Source organism: Mustela nivalis, assembly GCF_964662115.1.
Source record: "Mustela nivalis genome assembly, chromosome: 17".
NCBI classification, from domain to species: domain Eukaryota; kingdom Metazoa; phylum Chordata; class Mammalia; order Carnivora; family Mustelidae; genus Mustela; species Mustela nivalis.
This window is the reverse complement of record NC_139036.1, coordinates 44,184,808-44,204,905: the sequence shown is the minus strand read 5'-3', so window position 1 is coordinate 44,204,905 and position 20,098 is coordinate 44,184,808. Positions and strand designations below refer to the sequence as shown.

The following is a 20,098-nucleotide window of genomic DNA, read 5'->3' as shown; positions in this document are numbered from 1 at the left end:
TAAAAATTTAACCATATCAGTTGAGATTTATTACTAGTTTTAAAAGTGTGTATGGGAGGGTGTCCGTGAACAGTAAGAGTGATTCTTGATGGAAAGTTATTTGGGGATCATTTTAAAAAGCAGTTTCTAAAGTTTTTGATTTTAAATCTCCTGGTGCCATTGCTTAGAAGTGCTTTGCATTGCTTATTTAATTTTGTCATAGTAATCTGGAATTTTCCCCAACTGGAATGTTAGCTAAGGTGGTTAGTTGGGCTTAAACTGGGAGAGGTAGGTTTGGTTGTAAGCTGTGAGAATGGCTTGTGTTTGGTTCACTGTAGCTTTCTGGTCTCTGCACTCCAAGGCAAGATCTCTAACCACCCAAACCCAATGTATAAAGTGAACTGTTGGCTTAGCTTTGCCTCTTACCTTGATTATGTGTTCCTGTTACAGGGAGAACAGATCCCATTCCGATTGTTGTCAAGTATGATGTCATGGGCATGGGTCGCATGGAAATGGAGGTAAATTGATCTTGTTAGCTAATTTTTTTTTTAAACGGTGTACTTAAAATTGGTATTAATTCAAATTCAGATGCCAGTACAAAAATACACTTATCAGATAGAATATAGTTTTAATATTTTTCTTAGGAAATTAAAAAATATATTTTACATTCTCATTTAGTGCTGGCTTTGAGGCAGGTAGGTGACAGACAATGCCCCTAAGGAAGTTGAATGTTTTGCCCAGGGTTATGCCACAAGGCAAGATCAGACTTAAAACCCAGATCCTGGTGCTTATTTCATTAGGCATTGTTGTTCAACTCTGAAAATATTTGCTGTGGTAGAAGCCTTGCACCTGTGTACAGCTGTCAGCTGTGATACCTTCTTTTCATTGCCTAAAATATTTTCTTTATTTACTCCTAATTCTTCGGCATTGAACATTGAAGTAAAGTCTGTTATCAATAAAAAAAAAAATGTGCCTGTTCGGAACTACCACCATGATAGGATTAATTAGCTATTTTGCACACATTTTTCTCTGTGGGGTGAGAATGAAGTAAGAGGTAGCTGAGTATAATACAAAGTTTTTGTTGTTTTTAATTTCATGTAATACTGTAGTTGTATAAATAATTTTTTAATAGCTAGTTGGGGTACTTTAGGAATTATGACTAATTATATTTATTTTTGTTAAGCTCGATTATGCTGAAGATGCTACCGAACGGCGCCGTGTCCTAGAAGTAGAGAAAGAAGACACAGAAGAATTAAGACAGAAGTACAAGGTACTGAATGAAGCCATTCATTGGTGTTGGGTGCTCACACTGAAAGTGATACTCATTTTGGTGAAAGGATTCTCTATTTATGACAGGATTTGTTTAATCTTCAGTGATGATTATTAGTAGGCCTCAGGTTTTTGTTAGTTTCCTGTATTGCTGTTGTAAAAACTGGAGAGCTAATGCTTCATAAGTCTGTTGGAATGATCGCATTCGTCTTTGGAAACACAGTGCCTGTACATAGTAAGGAGTAGTAGCAATAAAAATTGTTATTTAAGAGTCCTTTGGGAACTTGAACCTATTGACAGGGCTTTTGTTTTCAGTGGGTGGGGTATTTTAAGAGTAACAAACTGAGGGGCACCTCGGTGACTCAGTTAAGCAGCCAACTCTTGATTTTGGCTCAGATCATAAGATTGAGCCCTATGTTGGGCTCTGCATTGGGCATGGAGCTTCCTCAAAATTTTCTTCCTCTCCCTTTCCTCCTTGCTCTTTCTCTCTTTTTAAGAAAAATAGAGAGAGGGGGGCGCCTGGGTGGCTCAGTGGATTAAAGGGTTCTGGGATCAAGCCCGAGTCCCGCTCTCTGCTCCGCAGGGAGCCTGCTTCCTCCTCTCTCTCTCTCTGGCTGCCTCTCTGCCTACTTGTGATCTCTGTCAGATAAACAAACAAAATCTTAAAAAAAAAAAGAGAGAGAGAGAGAGAGAGAGAACATCACTATTTTCCTTTTTAAGGGATTAGTTTAAATTGTAGTTTTAGACCATGTTATAAGTTAGCTTTCAAATAGACTGACCAGGAACATGCCTTTCAAGATGTACTATGCCCAGTCTCTACTATAAAATAGGTAAATTTGAAGGTATCAAATAGGCTTAGTTAAGATTATCATGTAGAAACTGATTTTCATCATGAACCTTAAAGTGGGAAGATGGAAGAGGGATTTATTTTTAAAAATCTGTTCTACTGTAAAAAAATAACTAATATAAAAACTGACAGAACTATATGGAGAAATGTTACATCTATCACAATAGTGGGAGATTTAATATATGTCTTTCAGTAATTGATTTAAAAAATGGAAGAGACATTCAGCAAAGACTTTTGGAAGATTTGACTAACACATTAACAGATTTCACCTGCTGATTATATAGAATTGTGAACCCAATCACTTTGAAAATCAGAAAACTTTTTTTTTTCAAGATTTTATTTATTTATTTGAGAAAGAGTGAGAGACAGAGCACGAGAGGGGAGAGGGTCAGAGGGAGAAGCAGACTCCCCCCTGAGCTGGGAGCCCAATGTGGGACTCAGTTCTGGGGCGCCAGGATCATGATCTGAGCCAGAGGCAGTTGCTTACTTAACCAGTTGAGCCACCCAGGTGCCTGAAAATCAGAAATTTTGAAAATATGCGGAACATTAATTTAAACAAAATTTTCTACCATAATAACCCATGTCATAAAGTATCAGCAAATCTCAAAGAACTGAAATCAAGCCACAGAGCAGTTTTTAAAAATTTATTTATTTTTAAATATTTTATTTATTTATTTGACAGAGAGACCTCGAGAGAGGGAACACAAGCATGGGAAACGAGAGAGGGAGAAATAGGCTTCTGGCTGAGCAGGGAGCCAGATGCGGGGCTCAATCCCAGGACCCTGGGATCATGACTTGAGCTTCAGACTCTTAACGACTCGGCCATCCAGGCACCTCAGCAGTCAGTTTTTTAAATTAAAGATAGAAAAATCCCCTGTAAATTATGAGAAAATTATTTTAGTTTCCAGTAAGTGAAAGAAGAAATCACAATGCTAATTGGAAAATATTTTGGACTGAAAGATACAAATACTATGTATCAACACTTGTAGGATAACCTAAAGCAGTATCATATGTGTTAGCAAATATATAGCCTTGAATGCTATTTAGAGAAAGAAAATGAAGTAAACATTTCTCTCAGGAAGTTAGGAAAAGAATAGCAAAGTAAATCAAAGAATGCAAAAGAAAAGAAGTAATAAAAGATAATTAAGGTTAACAGAAATGAAACAAAAAACAAAGCCAAAAGTTAGGTACTTCTGGTGATATTAAGGAAGAAAAGAACTTAGAAAACTAGTGTCAGTAGTGAGAAGATAACATTGTAGGTATAGTAGGCAGCACTAAAAAATAAAAATCTTCCGATTAAACTCATGCCGCCAAATACAAAAATTAGGTTTAAATGGACAAATTCCTAAGAAATAGAACTTGCTAGAGTATACTTTAAAAAGAGAAAAGAAAACTATTATATAAATTGAATCTATGGTAAAAAGTCTTTCCATAAAGCCCAAATAACTTCACTAGTAAGTTCTGTCAAAATTCATAAAATAAATAACTTCAGTCTTTATTTTTTTTAAAGATTTTATTTATTTATTTGACACAGAGAGAAAGAGATCACAAGTAGGCAGAGAGGCAGACAGAGAGAGAGGAGGAAGCAGGCTCCCCGTTGAGCAGGGAACCCAGTGCGGGGCTTGATCCCAGGACCCTGAGATTATGACTTGAGCTGAAGGCAGAGGCTTAACCCACTGAGCCACCCAGGCGTGCCAATAAGTTCAGTCTTAACCAGCAATGTCTAATCTTCCAGAGAATTGAAAAGAAAAACTCCCAGCTCATTTCATGAGAGATAGTACCACCTTGATTCTAAATACTGACAAGAAGGATACTTAATGACACTCTGGTTTAAAACACAGATGCAAATCTTAAACCACTAGCAAATACCAGAACCAATTCAGGATATATCATGACCATGTTATGCAAAGAATGTAAGATTGATTTAATGTTATAAATGCATATAGTGAACCACATTAAGAGATTAAAGGAAAAAAACTAGGGGTACCTGGATGGCTCAGTTGGTTGGGTGACTGCCTTCGGCTCAGGTCATGATCCCAGAGCTCTGGGATCGAGTCCTGCATCGGGCTCCCAGCTCCATGGGGAGTCTGCCTCTCCCTCTGACCTTCTCCCCTCTCATGCTCTCTCTCACTCTCCTATCTAATAAATGAATAAAATCTTTTTTTTTTTTTTTTTTTAAAGATTTTATTTATTTATTTGACAGAGAGAAATCACAAGCAGGCAGAGAGGCAGGCAGAGAGAGAGAGAGGAGGAAGCAGGCTCCCCGCTGAGCAGAGAGCCCGATGCGGGACTCGATCCCAGTACCCTGAGATCATGACCTGAGCCGAAGGCAGCGGCTTAACCCACTGAGCCACCCAGGCACCCACATGATATGTGTTTTTATAGTTTGTTGCATCTCCTGACTTTTTCACAGTGGTTTGTCTCCTTGGGTGGCTTGCAGTTTTGATTGTCATCTCATCATTTCTTGCAACCTGGATTTTGGAGGGAGTGCTTATGAGATAGTTTCATATGTGCCCTTACTAAGATATAGGGTCTTTAACTGCTAATGGACTGGTGTTTTAAAATGTTAATACCTAAACTAAGGATTCCTGGTGTGAGTGGAAAGTGTAAATCCTTTACGTCCACCAATGACGGGTCTGAAGTTCCAACATCTTATACATGACTCTTTCCATTTACACACCAATATATGGTGAGTTTCTTGGTGTCTTCATGGACAGAAGGTAATGAGATAGTTCAGTTTTTCTAGTTTCTGTTTCAAAGGTGGAGACAACTCTTTTTTTGGGGGGTGGGGTGGGAGGAGTAAACTCTACACCCAACATGGGGCTGGAGCTCACAACCCTGAGATCAGAAGTTGCAAGCTCTACCAACTGAGCCAGCCAGGGACTCCATGGAGACAACTCTTCCTGACTCTGAACTTTTCACAAGGAGTGCTTACTAGCTTTCTTTCGTCAGGGTCCTGAAGGCTCACCTTCAGGCATCTAGGGATTGCCCTGTCTTGTTGAGTTCAACTGTATGTTAAAGTGTGTGTGTTTTAAAGATTTTATTTATTTGAGAGAGAATTAAGAGAGAACACAAGCGAGGGAGAGAGGTAGAGGGTGAGGGACAAGCCAACTCCCTGCTGAGGAGCCTGACTCTGGGCTTGATCCCAGGAGTCCAAGATAGATGCCCCTTTTTATTTTACTTTGTTCAGAATTATAGTATAGTGAAATCTTCCTCTTCCTTCTGTTCCTTTTTTCTTTTCCTGTTCTCTTCTCCCTGCCCTTTTCTTTATGCACTGTTATAACGCGTTAGGCTGGCTTTAGCACTTTTCACTGAACCACTTTATTTAAGGCCACAAAATACCTCTGTTTGCTAAATCCAGTAGCTCTTTTAAAACTTATTCCATATTCTGTTTCTTGGCATTGTTGAATACAATTGACCATTCTTTTTTCTTTAAAACGTTTTCTTTTCTCTTGCTTTTGAAGATTTCATACTTCTCTAGGTTGTTCCTATCTTCCTTGCTGCTTCTGTATAGGTTCCTTCGTTGGTCCCTTTTGTTCGGCCTAAACTTCAGATGTTGGAGTTCTTCATGTTCAGACCTAGACCTTCTTGTTCTGTCTAAACACTGTCCTTAGGCCCTGAATGATTATAATACTGTGTTTCATCATCTTTCACATGGTTCTTTTTTATCCTTTAGAACTTAGCTTTGAAACCTTCTCTCATTACCTAGTTTAAATAAGTCCTCCACTCTGCCTTATTCTCTTGCAGCACTGTCTTTTATCATTTATAATTATAAATTTTTGTTTCTTCACTTGTTTATAGTCTGACTGCTGTTTGGGCAGAGATGGCATTGAAAAGAGAGACTGTCTATTTGTCTGCCGGTAATAATACTACAACATAATGCCTGGCACATAATTGCTCAATAAATATGAATTGAACAAACACATTCTTTGAAATAAGGGGAAAAACCAGATTTATTTGGTTATATGTCAGAAATAGAAATATTCTAAAGTGGGGCACCTGGGTGGCTCAGTCGGTTAAACATCTGCCTTTGGCTCAGGTCATGATCCCAGAGTCTGGGGATCGATCCCCATGTTGGGCTCCCTGCCCAGTGGGGGGTCTGCTTCTCCCTCTCCCTCTGACCCTCAACCTGCTTGTGGTCTGTCTCTCTCAAGTAAATAAATGAAATCTTAAAGAAAAAATACTCTGAAGAGTACATTTTATTGTTTTCAAATAAAAGTTACACTATCAAGTGAATAATAAATGAAATAGCCGGGGCGCCTGGGTGGCTCAGTGGGTTAAGCTGCTACCTTCGGCTCAGGTCATGATCTCAGTGTCCTGGGATCGAGTCCCGCATTGCTCTCTGCTCAGCAGGGAACCTGCTTCCTCTTCTCTCTCTCTCTTTCTCTGCCTGCCTCTCTGCCTACTTGTGATCTCTCTGTGTCAAATAAATAAAATATTTTAAAAATAAATGAATGAATGAATGAATGAGTGAATGAAATAGCCAAGTAGTTCACAGCCTCTTAATATTATGCATTCTATTTTAAGGCTCTTTTTGTCCCCCAGCCCAAGAAATTATTTCTCATTTGAACTCTTCATATTGGGTTAAGCAAGAATTACTTATCTCCCTTTTATTGATCAGATGCACAGAAATCTTGTTAGATCTTTACTGTGTGTGAAACTCTTTCCCCTTCCTGCTTGTCACTCATTTATTTCACTGTATTTGTTCTTCACCTTCCCATGACCTTGGAACTTTGACTTTAGTAACTTAGCCCCTCCTTAATTTGTACCTGTCAAGCACCACAGATTTTTACTTCCCTCAACATTTTGATCCCAACTCTTTTCTTCCTGATTCTTGTGTCATGGCTACTTCTTCTTTAAAAAATATTTTTATTTATTTATTTGACAGAGAGATCACAAGTAGGCAGAGGCAGGCAGAGAGATCGGGGGAAGCAGGGTCCCTGCTGAGCAGAGAGCCCGATGTGGGGCTCAATCCCAGGGCCCTGGGATCATGACCTGAGCAAGAGGCAGAGGCTTAACCCACTGAGCCATCCAGGCACCCCTTTATAGCTACTTATTTAACCAAAGCCTGTCTCCAGTCAATACAAATACTTGGATTTCTACTGCACCTGTAGTGCAGTATGAGAGTGGTTCTGATTCACTGGGCTCAGAACTGTCAAGTAATCTTCCATATGTCATTTCCTACTTAGTCTCCTCAGCTCTCATTCTTAAGCATTGGTTCTTGGGCCCTCATCTTTCTTCAACTGCTCTTGTCTTTCCTCTATCTTTTCTTACTCCTAATAGAAAATTTAACAAAATGTGGACCATCAGGTCAGAGTGCATTTATGCCTGTAATATCCACCATCAAACTAGGACCCAAATATTCCTGTCCTTAAATTTTTCTCCCCTTTTCACTGTCCGTTAAAGGATAATTCCTACCTATGAATTCTGGATCTTAGACCTCTCTCTATCTTATAAAAGAACTTTACATCTTTGTAAAGGTGTAACCTTTGGGGCATCTGGGTGGCTCACTCAGTTAAGGTCTGCCTTCATTTCATTTTGTCATGATCCCAGGATCTGTGGATCAAGCCCCATATCAGGCTCCCTGATCAGCGGGGAGCCTGTTTTTACCTCTCCTACTGCTTGGACTCTCTTTCTCTCTTTCTGTCAAATAAATAAATAAAATCTTAAAAAAAAAAAAAAAAAGGTGTAACGTTGGCAGCCTCTCTCATTATTCATTATTTTCCTTTAACCAGTAAACATCACACATTTGTGGGGGAAGAGAACCACTAACTGAAGGAAAAAAACAAACAAAAAACCTCTGTTGACTCCCACTCTCTGTGTCTACTGTCTTCTCTTTTTACATGTCTTTAGAACTAAACTTCTTAAAGAGTAGTCTCTACATTCACTGCCTCATTTATGTCACCTTCCATTATATTTGCAGATGTGTGGCTCTAAATTTAAATAGGTTTAAATTTAAACGGAGAAGAAATACAATCCCATTTTTGACACCTTAAGTATTTTATTAAATACCAATAAGATATTTTAAAAATATGTGTAAGATAAGGGATGCCTGGGTGGCTCAGTCGTTAAGCATCCATATCTTGATTTTGGCTCAGGGCGTGATCCTGAGATCAAGCCCCGCATTGGAATCCACACTCAGCGCAGAGTCTGCTTGTTCCTCTCTTTCTGTTCTCCCCATTCCCCCTCCCGCTTGCACATGTTCTCTTTCTCTCTGGCTCTCAGGTAAATAAAATCTTTTTTTAAAATGTGAAGATATAAAGAATAACTACCGGGGTGCCTGGGTAGCCCAGTCATTGGGTATCTGCCCTTGGCTCAGGTTGTGATCCCAGGGTCCTAGGATCAAACCCACCTAGGGTGGGCTCCCTGCTCAGCAGGAATCCTGCTTCTCCCTCTCCCCTTGCTTGTGTTCCCTCTTTCTCTGTCTCTATCTCTCTCTCCCCCTCTGTCAATAAATAAATAAAATCTTTAATAAAGAAAGAATAACTACAGACACTTGTGTGTCTTCTACTCAGTTTAAGAAAAAGAACTTAATCAGTGATTTCTGTGATTGCATTCCATTTCTTCCTTGTTCAGGGGTAAGCACTACATTTTTGTGTTTTATCATTCCCTTCCCTTCCCTTCCCTTCCCTTTTTCAGATATATTTTTTTTGGCTGAGATAAAATTTACCATTTACCATTTTATAATATACAATTTAAAGACCCTAGCATATTCAAAATATTGTACAACCATCAGTACTAATTCCAGAACATTATCCACTCCAGAAAGAAACCCCACACTCTTCAGCAGTCATTCCTCACCCCACCTTCTCTTCCTGAAAGCCACGTTCTGTCTCTAGGTTTGCCTGTTCTGGACATTTCATATAAGTTGAATCATTCATTATGTGGCTTTTCATATCTGACTTCTTTACTAAGCATGTTTTCAAGGGTCATTCATGTTAATAGCATGTGTAAGTACTTCATTTCCTTTTTATGGCTAAATATTACATTGAAGAATATATTATAGTCTGTTTAATTATTCACCAATTAATGGACATTTGGGTTTTTTCTACTCTTTGGCTATTATAAATAGTGCTGCTGTGACCATCTTGTACAAGTTTTTATATAAATATATTTTCTGGTTCTCTTGGATATCTACATAGGAATAGAATTGCTGGGCATATGGTAACTCCTATGTTTAACTCTTTGAGGAAGTGCCAGACTGTTCCAAAGTGGTTGTACCATTTTACATTCCCACCAGCAGTGTTTGAGAGTTTATTTCTCTACATCCTCACTTACATTTTTTTATAGCCATCCTAGTGGGTATGAAATAGTATCTGATCATGATTTTTATTTGAATTTTCCTGACTAATGATGTTGAGTACCTTTTCTTGCACTTACTGGCCATTTGTTATTATTTTGGAGAAATATCTATTCAGATCTTTTGCTCGTTTTTAAATTGGGCTGTTCTTTTATTGTTATAGGAACTCTCTGTTAATTCTGGAAATGAGACCCTTGTCAGATACATGATTTGCAAATATTTTCTCCCATTTTGTGATTGTCTTTTCATTTGAAAATGTCCTTTGATGCACAAATTTTTAAAAATTGATGAAGTCCATTATCTTTTTCTTTCATTGTTTTTGTTTTTGGTGTCATATTTAAGAACCCATTGCCCAATCCATGGCCATGAAAATTTATACCTGTGTTTCCTTCTAAGAAGTTCAAGTCTTTGATCTATCTTTTGAAATAAATTTTTAAAGTTTAATTTTGTATGTCATGTTTGGTAGGTGTTTCAGTTCATTCTTCTGTGTATGGCTACCCAGTTGTCCCCGTGCCATTTTTTGAAAAGATTGTTCTTCACCACACGGTCTTAGAACCTTGTTGAAAATCATGGTCTTGGGCACCTGGGTGGCATAGCAGTTTAAGCATCCAACTGTTAGTTTCAGCTTAGGGTCCTGAGATTGAGCCCTGCATCTGTCTCTCTCCCTGCTTGGCAGGGAATCTGCTTTGGATTCTCTCTCTCTCTCTCTCTCTCTCAAATAAGCAAATCTCAAAAAAAAGAAAGAAAGAAAATCACTATCTTGCTTATTGTTGCTTTGTAGTAAAGTTTGCTATTGGGAAGTGTGAGCCTTCCTACCTTATTACTTTTTAGAATTGTTTTGGCTAGTCTTGATCTCTCCCAATTCTTAGAATTAGTTGATCAATTTCTACAAAGAAATCAGCTGTGATTCTGATAAGGATTATGTTGAATCTGTAGGTCAATTTTGGGAGTATTGTCATTTTAACAATGTTAAATCTTTCAATCCATGAATACAGGATGTTTTTCCATTTCTTCAGATCTTTTTTTGTAGATTTTATTCATTTACTTCTCAGAAAAAGAGGGAGAGAAAGGACAAGCAAAGGGAGCGACAGTCAGAGGGAGAAGTAGGCTCCCTGCCGAGCAAGGAGCCCAATGCAGGACTTGATCCCAGGACCCCGGGATCATGACCTGAGCTGAGGACAGCGGCTTAACCATCTGAGCCACCCGGGCATCCCTCTTTAGATCTTCCTTTTTTAAAGGATTTTATTTATTTATTTGACAGAGATCACAAGTAGGCAGAGAGGCAGGCGGGGGGGGGGGTGGAGCAGGCTCCCTGCTGAGCAGAGAGCCCGATGTGGGGCTCGATCCCAGGACCCTGATACCATGACCTGAGCCAAAGACAGAGGCTTAACCAACACTGAGCCACCCAGGCACCCCATCTTTAGATCTTCTTTAATTTCTTTCAATATTTGTTAAGTGTTGTACTTCTTTTGTTAAATTTAATCCTAAATATTATTTTTAAAATGCTATTGATTTTCATATATTGGTTGATCTTTTATTTTCTGCAGCTTTGCTAAACTTATTTATTTATTTCCTTATTTATTTTTAAAGATTTTTATTTATTTATTTGACAGCGAGAGAGATCCCAAGTAGGCAGAGAGGCAGGTGCAGAGAGCCTGATGCGGGTCTCGATCCTAAGACCTTGAGATCATGACCTGGGTTGAAGGCAAAGGCTTGACCCACTGAGCCACCCAGGCGCCCCTAAACTTATTTATTAGCTCTTACAGTTTGTTATGTGAATTCTTTAGGATTTATTACATGTCATATCATCTATGAATAAAGATAATTTTGTTTCTTTCCAATCTAGATGCCTGTTTTTCCCCTGTATCGAATGGCCCTACCTAGAACTCCCAGTATATTGTCAAGTAGAAGTGGCAAGAGCAGACATCTTTTTTCTGAACTTTGTATAAGGCAGGCTTTTGGTCTTTAACCTTTAAGAATGATGTTAGCTAGGGCTTTTTCACTGATGCCCATATTAGATTGAGGAAGTTCCTTCAATTTGTAGTTTGTTGATTTTTTTTTTTTCCGGTCATGAAAAGGTGTTAGATTTTGTTGAATGCTTTTGTTACTTTTTGTATCTGTTGAACAAATAGGGATTCCCCCCTTTATTTAATACAGCATATTATATCAATTTATTTTTATGTATTGAATCAACTTTGCATTCCTTAGATAGTCTTACTTGGTCATGGTGTATGACCCCTTTAATATGCTGCTGAGTTCAGTTTGCTAGCATTTTGTTGAGGATTTTTTTATCTGAATTCATAAGAGGTACTAGTTTGTAGGGTTTTTTTGGTGAAATGTTTATATAAGAGTAATACTGGTTTCATAGAGTGACTCAAGAAATATTATCTCCTCTTTTATTGACAGCCCTCCTTTTCCCCAAGATTTTATTTATTACAGAGAGCTCAAGGGGGCAGAAGGAGAGAGAGAATACGAGGGAACTCTGTACTGAGCACTGAGTCTGAAGTGGGGCTCAATCCCAGAATCCTGAGAATATGACCTGAGCTGAAATCACCAGTCAGATGCCTGACTTGAGCCACCCAGATTTTAAATGGTTTTAAATTGTCCCTTAGATTTAAAAATGGTTTTACAATGTGTTTTGTATCCCTAAACATGTATTGTTTAATTTTAACATGGTTTTGACTATTTTATTATTTTTTGTTAAGGTTTTATTTATTTATTAGAGAGTGCACTTGAGAGAGAGCATGAGCAGGGTAAGAGGCAGAGGGAAAAACAGACTTCCTACCAAGCAGAGAGCTCAATGTGGGACTCCATTCCAGGACCCTGGGATCATGACCTGAGAGGAAGGCAGACAGTTGCTTAACCAACTGAGCCATCCAGTTGCCCCAATTTTACATGATTTTGAACTTTATGTAAATGGAAATATATTTCCTGGTATACGTGTATGAGAATTTATCCAGAGTTTGGCCTTTGTTCTTATTATTCTATTACTTTAAGTAGTTATACCTATATATTTTTCCTGACCTGTATATATTGATAAATAATGTCATTATCATTTTTCCCCTAGAAATTCTAAGGTCTCGGATTTATAGAAAAGCCTTTAAAAATGTTAATTCCTTGGGGCGCCTGGGTGGCTCAGTGGGTTAAAGCCTCTGCCTTCAGCTCAGGTCATGATCCCAGGGTCCTGGGATCGAGCCCTGCATCAGGCTCTCTGCTCCACCGGGAGCCTGCTTCCTCCTCTCTCTGCCTGCCTCTCTGCTTACTTGTGATTTCTCTCTGTCAAATAAATAAATAAAATCTTTTTTAAAAAATGTTAATTCCTAGTTTTATTTTACTGTGTTTATATATGTTACTTAAATTATCTCTTTTTGCAATTTATTATGGTTTCCTCTATAGCCTAATACAGCCTTTTTTGATGAACATTCTATGAGTACTTTAAAAGGTGTGTTTCCTATTTTTAGGCCACATACCTTAATATATTAATAAGGTGTTCATGGGGCACCTGGGTGGCTCAGTGGGTTAAGCCTCTGCCTTTGGTTGAGGTCATGATAACAGGGTACTAGGATCGAGCCCCACATTGGACTCTGCTCAGCAGGGAGCCTGCTTCCCCCTCTCTCTCCGTCTGCCTCTCTGCCTACTTGTGATCTCTCTCTGTCAAATAAATAAATAAAATCTTTAAAATAAATAAATAAATATATATATTACTGAGGTGTTCAGTGTCTTAGTTTTTATCTCTTTGATCTGTCATTAAATAGGAGATGATTTATCAAATCTCCGTATTTTAATAAATCTCTGATTTCTGCATCATGAATGTTGCTGCTAGATTATGGTAGATATTAAAATTTTTAGATACCATGAGTTGCCCTCATTGACATTATTAAGTGCTTTTCTTTATCTTCTTTAAAGCTTTATAGTGTAATCTGTACCTCATTTGAAAGTAAGATCTTGATTCTGCTTTCATTTTGTGTGTATTGTCTTGTATATTTTTGGGTTTGGGGTGTGTTGTTTTAATTTTTCTTTAAGGTTTTTATTTATTTTTGTGAGAAAGGGAGACAGAGCTAAAGAGCGAGCACAAGTGGGGTTGGGGACAGAGGGAGAAGCAGACTCCCCGCTTAAGCAGGGAGTCGGACCCAGAACTTGATCCCAGGACCCTGGGATTATGACCAGAGCCAAAGGCAGATGCTCAACCAACTGAGCGACCCACGTGCCCCTGTGTTTTTTGGGTTTTGTTTTTTAAGCTATTTTTTTATTTGAGAAAGAGAGAGAATGGCGGGGGTGGGGGGTGGGGAGAGAAAGAATCTCCAACAGACTCCCTGCTGTGTTTAAAGCTGGACACATCTTGGGGCTTCATCCAGTGATGCTGAGATCATGACCTGAATCTAACTTAGAGTCAGTTGAGGGGTGCCTCGGAGGTTCTGTTTAAGCATCTCCTTTGGCTCAGGTCATGATCGAAGGGTCCTGGGATCAAGTCCCACATTGGGCTCCCTGCTCAGTGAGAAGTCTGCTTCTCCCTCCCCTGCTGCTTGTTCTTTCTCTCTCTCTCCCCCCCTCAAATTAAAAAAAAAAAAAGACTCAGTTGGGTATCCAGCTGAGCCACTCAGGTGCCCCATCTTTGTTTTTTATGTTCAATCCTTCTGAATTACTTTGTTTTGGACGTACATCTTACAATTTTCAGGGAGTTGGCTTTAACTTTGCATTTCAATATGAAAAAAATTTTTAATGATTTAATTACATATATTTTTAAGTAACCTCAAATTCACATCCCCATGATCAAAAGTCACATGCTTACTTGACCGAACCAGCCAGTGCCCCCAATTTTTTATGTTTTATGTGACAGATAGGTTCGGTTTATTTTATATGAGGTATTTTTTTTTAATATAGCCATAGAGATAGATATAGAGGGACTGTATTTTGTTGTAGTTCCCTTTAACTTAATAAAATAACCCTTTGTTCTCTTTGTCTTTTAGTGTCCATTATTTACTTTAGAAATGGCAGGTTAACCTGCTTTTGTCATCTTACTCCCTTTTATTTCTTCTACCACCTAATATTAGTAAATATACTTAGTATGTAGCATACAATTAAATATAGTTGTATAGTATTTATATTACTTGATTTTCAGTTTTGAATAAAATTCTTGTTACTTTAATTACAGATGCAGTAATCGGCAGAGCTCTAATTCCCATTTGCTGTCTCTACCTACCCTGTCCTGTAGCAGTTAATATACTATCATTTCTGTTTTGTGAGGGGATATAGGATGTATCTTGTGATCTGACATGCTAGTAGCTCTGCTTCTTTGAACCTCAGTTTTTTTTTTTTTAAGATAAGAGAAGTTTGTTTGTTTGTTTTTTAAGATTTTATTTATTTGACAGATCACAAGTAGGCAGAGAGGCAGGCGATTGGGGGGGTGTGGGGGAGGGAGCAGGCTCCCCGCTGAGCAGAGAGCCTGATGCTGGACTTAATCCCAGGACCCTGAGACCATGACCTGAGCTGATGGCAGAGGCTTAACCCTCTGAGCCACCCAGCACCCCAATATACTGCTCACTTTTAAATCGAAGTCTTATGCAGATACATTTGATGGGAAAATCGCATGTCTGAACCCTGGTTTTAAGGGAAGTTGAGAAAGTGAGTTTTCTGACTTCTAGCTTGAGAAAACCAGCACTGATAAGGAAGAATATCCACAAGTTACTTAATAGCCAGACAAAATGAAACTGCCCAGGGTGCTTAGCAAAAATTACCATGAATGAGAGGCACCTGAATGGCTCCTACGTGTCTGACTCTTGATTTTTGGCTCAGGTCATGATCTCAGGGTTCTGCACTCAGAGCAGTCTGCTTGTCCCCTTCCTCTGATCCTCCTGCTTGTGCTCGCCCTAGCTCTAAAATAAATAAATAAAATCTTTTTAAAAATTAGGTGAATGATTGAATATGGCGAAAGTTATGGGACACCTGGGTGGTTCAGTTGGTTGGGCGACTGCCTTCGGGCTCAGGTCATGGTCCCAGAGTCCTGGGATCAGGTCCCACATTGGGCTCCCACCTCCATGGGGAGTCAGCTTCACCCTCTGACCTCCCCTCTCATGCTCTCTCTCACTTTGTCTCTCTCTCTCTCTCTCAAAATAAATAAATAAAAATCTTTTTTTTATAAAGTTATAATGTACTGTATATTCACTTTTTAGTTTTAATAAATTTATCCAAACTGGTTAATCCTGGCATTCCACAAAATACAGCAACCTTTTCTTGTTTACTAATTAAATAGCTTATGTGAGAAATGGTAGATGGTAGAACTACCCTGAAAGGGTAGATCTACCCTTAGTTTTGAAGATACAAAACTGAATAGAAAAAAAGCCTTGGAAATGAGACTTATCTTCAGATCCATTAACTGGAAAGATCTACTAACAGTGAGACTGATTTATGTACCCCTGCTGTAAATGACTCACAAGTCGTCATTTATCATTTCTTTCCTCTTCTCATTCCTCTGTAGTCCCTTACAGCAAATGTATACACTGTTGACCCTTGAACAACGCAGGGGTTCCCACGTGGTCAAAAATGTATAATAACTATCTAGTAAGAGCCCACTGTTGACCAAAAGCCTTACCAATAACAGAAACAGTTGCTTAACATATATTTGTATATGTGTTACATAGTTTCTTATGATAAAGTATGCTAGCAAAAAGCAAATATTAAAATAAGAGAAGATATATTTACAGTACTATACTGTATTTACTGATAGTGTTACGTCCTCTTATTTTTTTTTATAATTTATTTATAATTTTTTATTATTTATTTTATTTTTAAAAAGATTTTATCTATTTATTTGACAGAGAGAGAGTGCAAGCAGGGGGAGCATCAGGCAAAGAGATAAACAGCCTCCCTGCCAATAGGACTTAGTTCCGGGACTCCGGGATCATGACCTGAGCCAGAGGCAGAGGCTTAACTGACTGAGCCACCCAGGCGTCCCCTGTCCTCTGTTCATAAGATGAACCATCTGTCAGTACCTACATCAGTATTGTCTTATATGATACAAAATACTGTAGATGTTATACTTATTACTAATACTAGACATCAAAAATGAAAAGATAATATGGGAAACAGTTTACAAGTATAACAGTTCATGCATTGATAATGAAGAAGCAATGGTATGATTGCTTCATTTTAGCCTAGTTAATCAATACAGTTGTTTCACAGTAGTCTAGCCTATACACTAATGAATGGTTATAAAGTTCTTATGACATACAGCAGTCATATTCATAATAAAGTAGTAGAAACATTGTTATATTTAATACATATATTTTTATCTGAGGTTATACTCGGCTTCTCCAGTTGCAAGGGAGAAAGCCATACCCTACCATAATATAGTTCTTTGAAAGTAAGATAGTAAGAAAGCCAATACATTATTTTAAAAAATTTTTTTAATTAACATATAATGTGTTATTAGCCCCAGGGGTACAGGTCTGTGAATTGCCAGGTTTACACTTCACAGCACTCACCATAGCACATGTCTTCCCCAATGCCCATAACCTAACCACCTTCTCCCTACCCCCTTCCCCCTGGCAATCTTCAGTTTGTTTTGTGAGATTAAGAGTCTCTTTTTTTTTTTTTATTTTTTATAAACATATATTTTTATCCCCAGGGGTACAGGTCCGTGAATCGCCAAGTCCACACACCCCACAGCACTCACCAAAGCACACCACCCCCCAGTGTCCATAACCCCACCCCCCTTCTCCCAAGCCCCCTCCCCCCAACAACCCTCAGTTTGTTTTGTGAGATTAAGAGTCTCTTATGGTTTGTCTCCCTCCCGATCCCATCTTGTTTCATTTATTCCTTTCTTACCCACCAGACCCCCCACGTTGCCTCCTAACTTCCTCATATCAGGGAGATCATATGATAATTGTCTTTCTCTGATTGACTTATTTCGCTAAGCATAATACCCTCTAGTTCCATCGCAGAGAAACCAATACATTATATTATTAATTTCCTATCAGATGTCACTTACCTTATTCCTATGTAAGGATAGTCCACCCACTTCCCATACTAGTCTTATACATGATGTCCTTCATAATGAATGCTTAGACAATGATGATGACACAAAAACATCTCATGCAAGTCTTTCCATATAGTTACTACATTTTCACACAAAGACACACACACACACAAGAGATAAGTTTATTAACTATATGGCATAATGATTATATACTGTTCATTAAGTGGAAGTGGATTATCATAAAGGTCTTCATCCTTACTGTCTTTACATTGAGAAGGAAGAGGAGAGATTGGTTTTGCTTATAAGGGGTGGAAGATGTAGAAGGGGAAATAGAAGTTACTTAGTGTAACTTTACAGAAACAACGTCATTGGGGCACCTGGGTGGCTTAGTGGGTTAAAGCCTCTGCCTTCAGCTCAGGTCATGATCCCAGGGTCCTGGGATCAAGTCCCGCATTGGGCTCTCTGCTCAACAGGGAGCCTACTTCCCCCTCTCTCTCTGCCTGTCTCTCTGCCTACTTGTGATCTCTGTCAAGTAAATAAATAAAATCTTTAAAAAAAAAAAAAAAGAAAGAAAGAATGTCATTATTTCTGTCTGACTTCTTGCTTTTTCATTTTTTAAGAAAATGTTTCTAGGGCACCTTGGCGTCCTGGTGTTGTGATCTCAAGTTCCTGGGTCTGGCCTGGGGTTGACCTCCCTGCTTGTCAGGGAGTTGGCTTCTCCCTCTTTGTGCTCATGCTTTCTCTCTCTCTCTCTCATATAAATAAATAAAAATATAAAACAAACAAACAACAAAAGTCTCTATACATCATCTTCTATCCTTTGCTTTAATTTCAATGCCCATATCATAGATGGGTCCATATGGTAAAAAAGTCAGAAGCAGTCTTGAATTATCCCAACCCTTCTTCCAGATAGTGTAACATCAGTTTGTTTTCTGGCACTGCTTCTTCTACATTTCCTTCCGTATTATCTGGCACTGGTTTTAGAAGCACTCATCTTCCATTAATTCCTCTGGTGTGGTGTCTGTCATCTCTTGAATTTCTTTAAAATTCATATCTTGAAACCCCTCCCCACCACCGTCTCCCCCCCCCCCCCATCTATAATCTCTTTTGTGATTTTCTTGATTGGCTGTATTTTAAGTTCTGTGAAGTCATGCACAACTTCTGGACACCATTTTCTGCAGCAGGAATTTACTGTTTGGGACTTCTATGGCTTCCATGTTTTTTTCTGTAACAACAGTGGCATCTTCAGTGGAATAATCCTTGTTTTTGAGGTTCTCCTTTTAGAGGTCTCCTCCATAGTGTTGACAATCCTTTCTATAGTGTACTGTGTATAATGACCCCCTGATCCAGAGGCTGAATTAGAGACATTGTATTTGGGGACAAATAGACCATTTCAGTGCCTTTGCTGTTGAACTCATCCAGTTCTAGGTGGCCAAAGGCATTGTCAGGTAAATATCAAAAGAACTTTGAAAAGCAGTCCATTACTTGCAAGGTACTTCCTGATTTCCCCTGAAGTAATCAATGGTACCAATCAAGTAAAAGCATTCTTGTTGTCCCAGCCTTCTTTTTGTACAATGGAAATACTGTCAGCTAATGCTTATCTTTTCCCTTCAAGGCTTGGGGGTTAGTTTTATAGATAATGGGGGTCCTAATCATAAACCCAACTGCGTTTGCATAAAACAGTGTGTGTTAGTTGATCCCTTACTACCTTAATCCTGGTGTTGTTGCTTCTCTTCCTTTCTAATAAATGTCCTTTTGACATTTCCCCCTCCCCAGAATAGGGTACTTTTGTTTGCATTAAAAACTTGTTCAAGGGGCGCCTGAGTGGCTCAGTGGATTGGGCCTCTGCCTTCGGCTCAGGTCATGATCTCAGGGTCCTGGGATCAAGCCAGCATCAGGAGCTCTCTGCTCAGCAGGGAGCCTACTCTCCCCACCCCTTTTCCTGCCTCTTTGCCTACTTGTGATCTCTTTCTCTCTGTCAAATAAATAAATAAAAATCTTAAAAAAAACAAAAACAAAATTTGTTCAGGCAGATAACCTTCCTCTTCAGTGTTTTTCTTGATGGTGTCTAGGCACGGTCTGCTCCTTTTGGTTGTCAGAAGCCACTTTTCCTGTTATCTTGACATTTTTTAGCCAGACCTCTGTAAAAATTACCAAATCATCTTCTGCTGGCTTTTAATTCTCCAGCTTTAGATCCTTCACTTTTTTTTTTTTAAGATTTTATTTATTTATTTGACAGAGATCACAAGTAGGCAGAGAGTCAGACAGAGAGAGAGAGAAGAGGAAGCAGGCTTCCCGTGGAGCAGACAGCCTGATGTGGGGCTCGATCCCAGGACCCTGGGATCTTGACCTGAGCCGAAGGCAGAGGCTTTAACCCACTGAGACACCCAGGCGCCCCTAGATCCTTCACCTTTTGCTTTAAGTTGTCATATAATCCCTTTGGCTTTTTGTAAACCTTTTTTTAAACAGACTGTTAAGTCTGTACGTATTCCTTTCTTACAGCAGTCCTAAACCCACACAAAAACTGCATTTTTCTTTTCTTTTCTTTCTTTCTTTCTTCCTTTCTTTCTTTCTTTCTTTCTTTCTTTCTTTCTTTCTTTCTTTCTTTCTTTCTTATTTTTTTTTTTTTAAGATTTTACTTATTTGACACAGGGAGAGACCGCGAGAGAGGGGATACAAGCAGGGGGTGTGGTAGAGAAAGAAGCAGGCTTCCTGCCAACCAGGGAGT

General features: G+C 38.8%; 1 protein-coding gene across 6 annotated transcripts in view; it reads left to right on the top strand.

The window, feature by feature from the left end:
• The window catches only part of GPATCH8 (G-patch domain containing 8), a 110,168-nt gene that overhangs the window by 58,860 nt on the left and 31,210 nt on the right, over positions 1-20,098 (top strand). For all 6 annotated transcript variants that reach the window (XM_082706311.1, XM_082706312.1, XM_082706316.1 and 3 more), the window contains 2 exons: positions 430-497; positions 1,163-1,249. In XM_082706311.1, the coding sequence (XP_082562437.1) occupies positions 430-497; positions 1,163-1,249 (155 nt within the window). The remainder of the gene's footprint in view (positions 1-429; positions 498-1,162; positions 1,250-20,098) is intronic.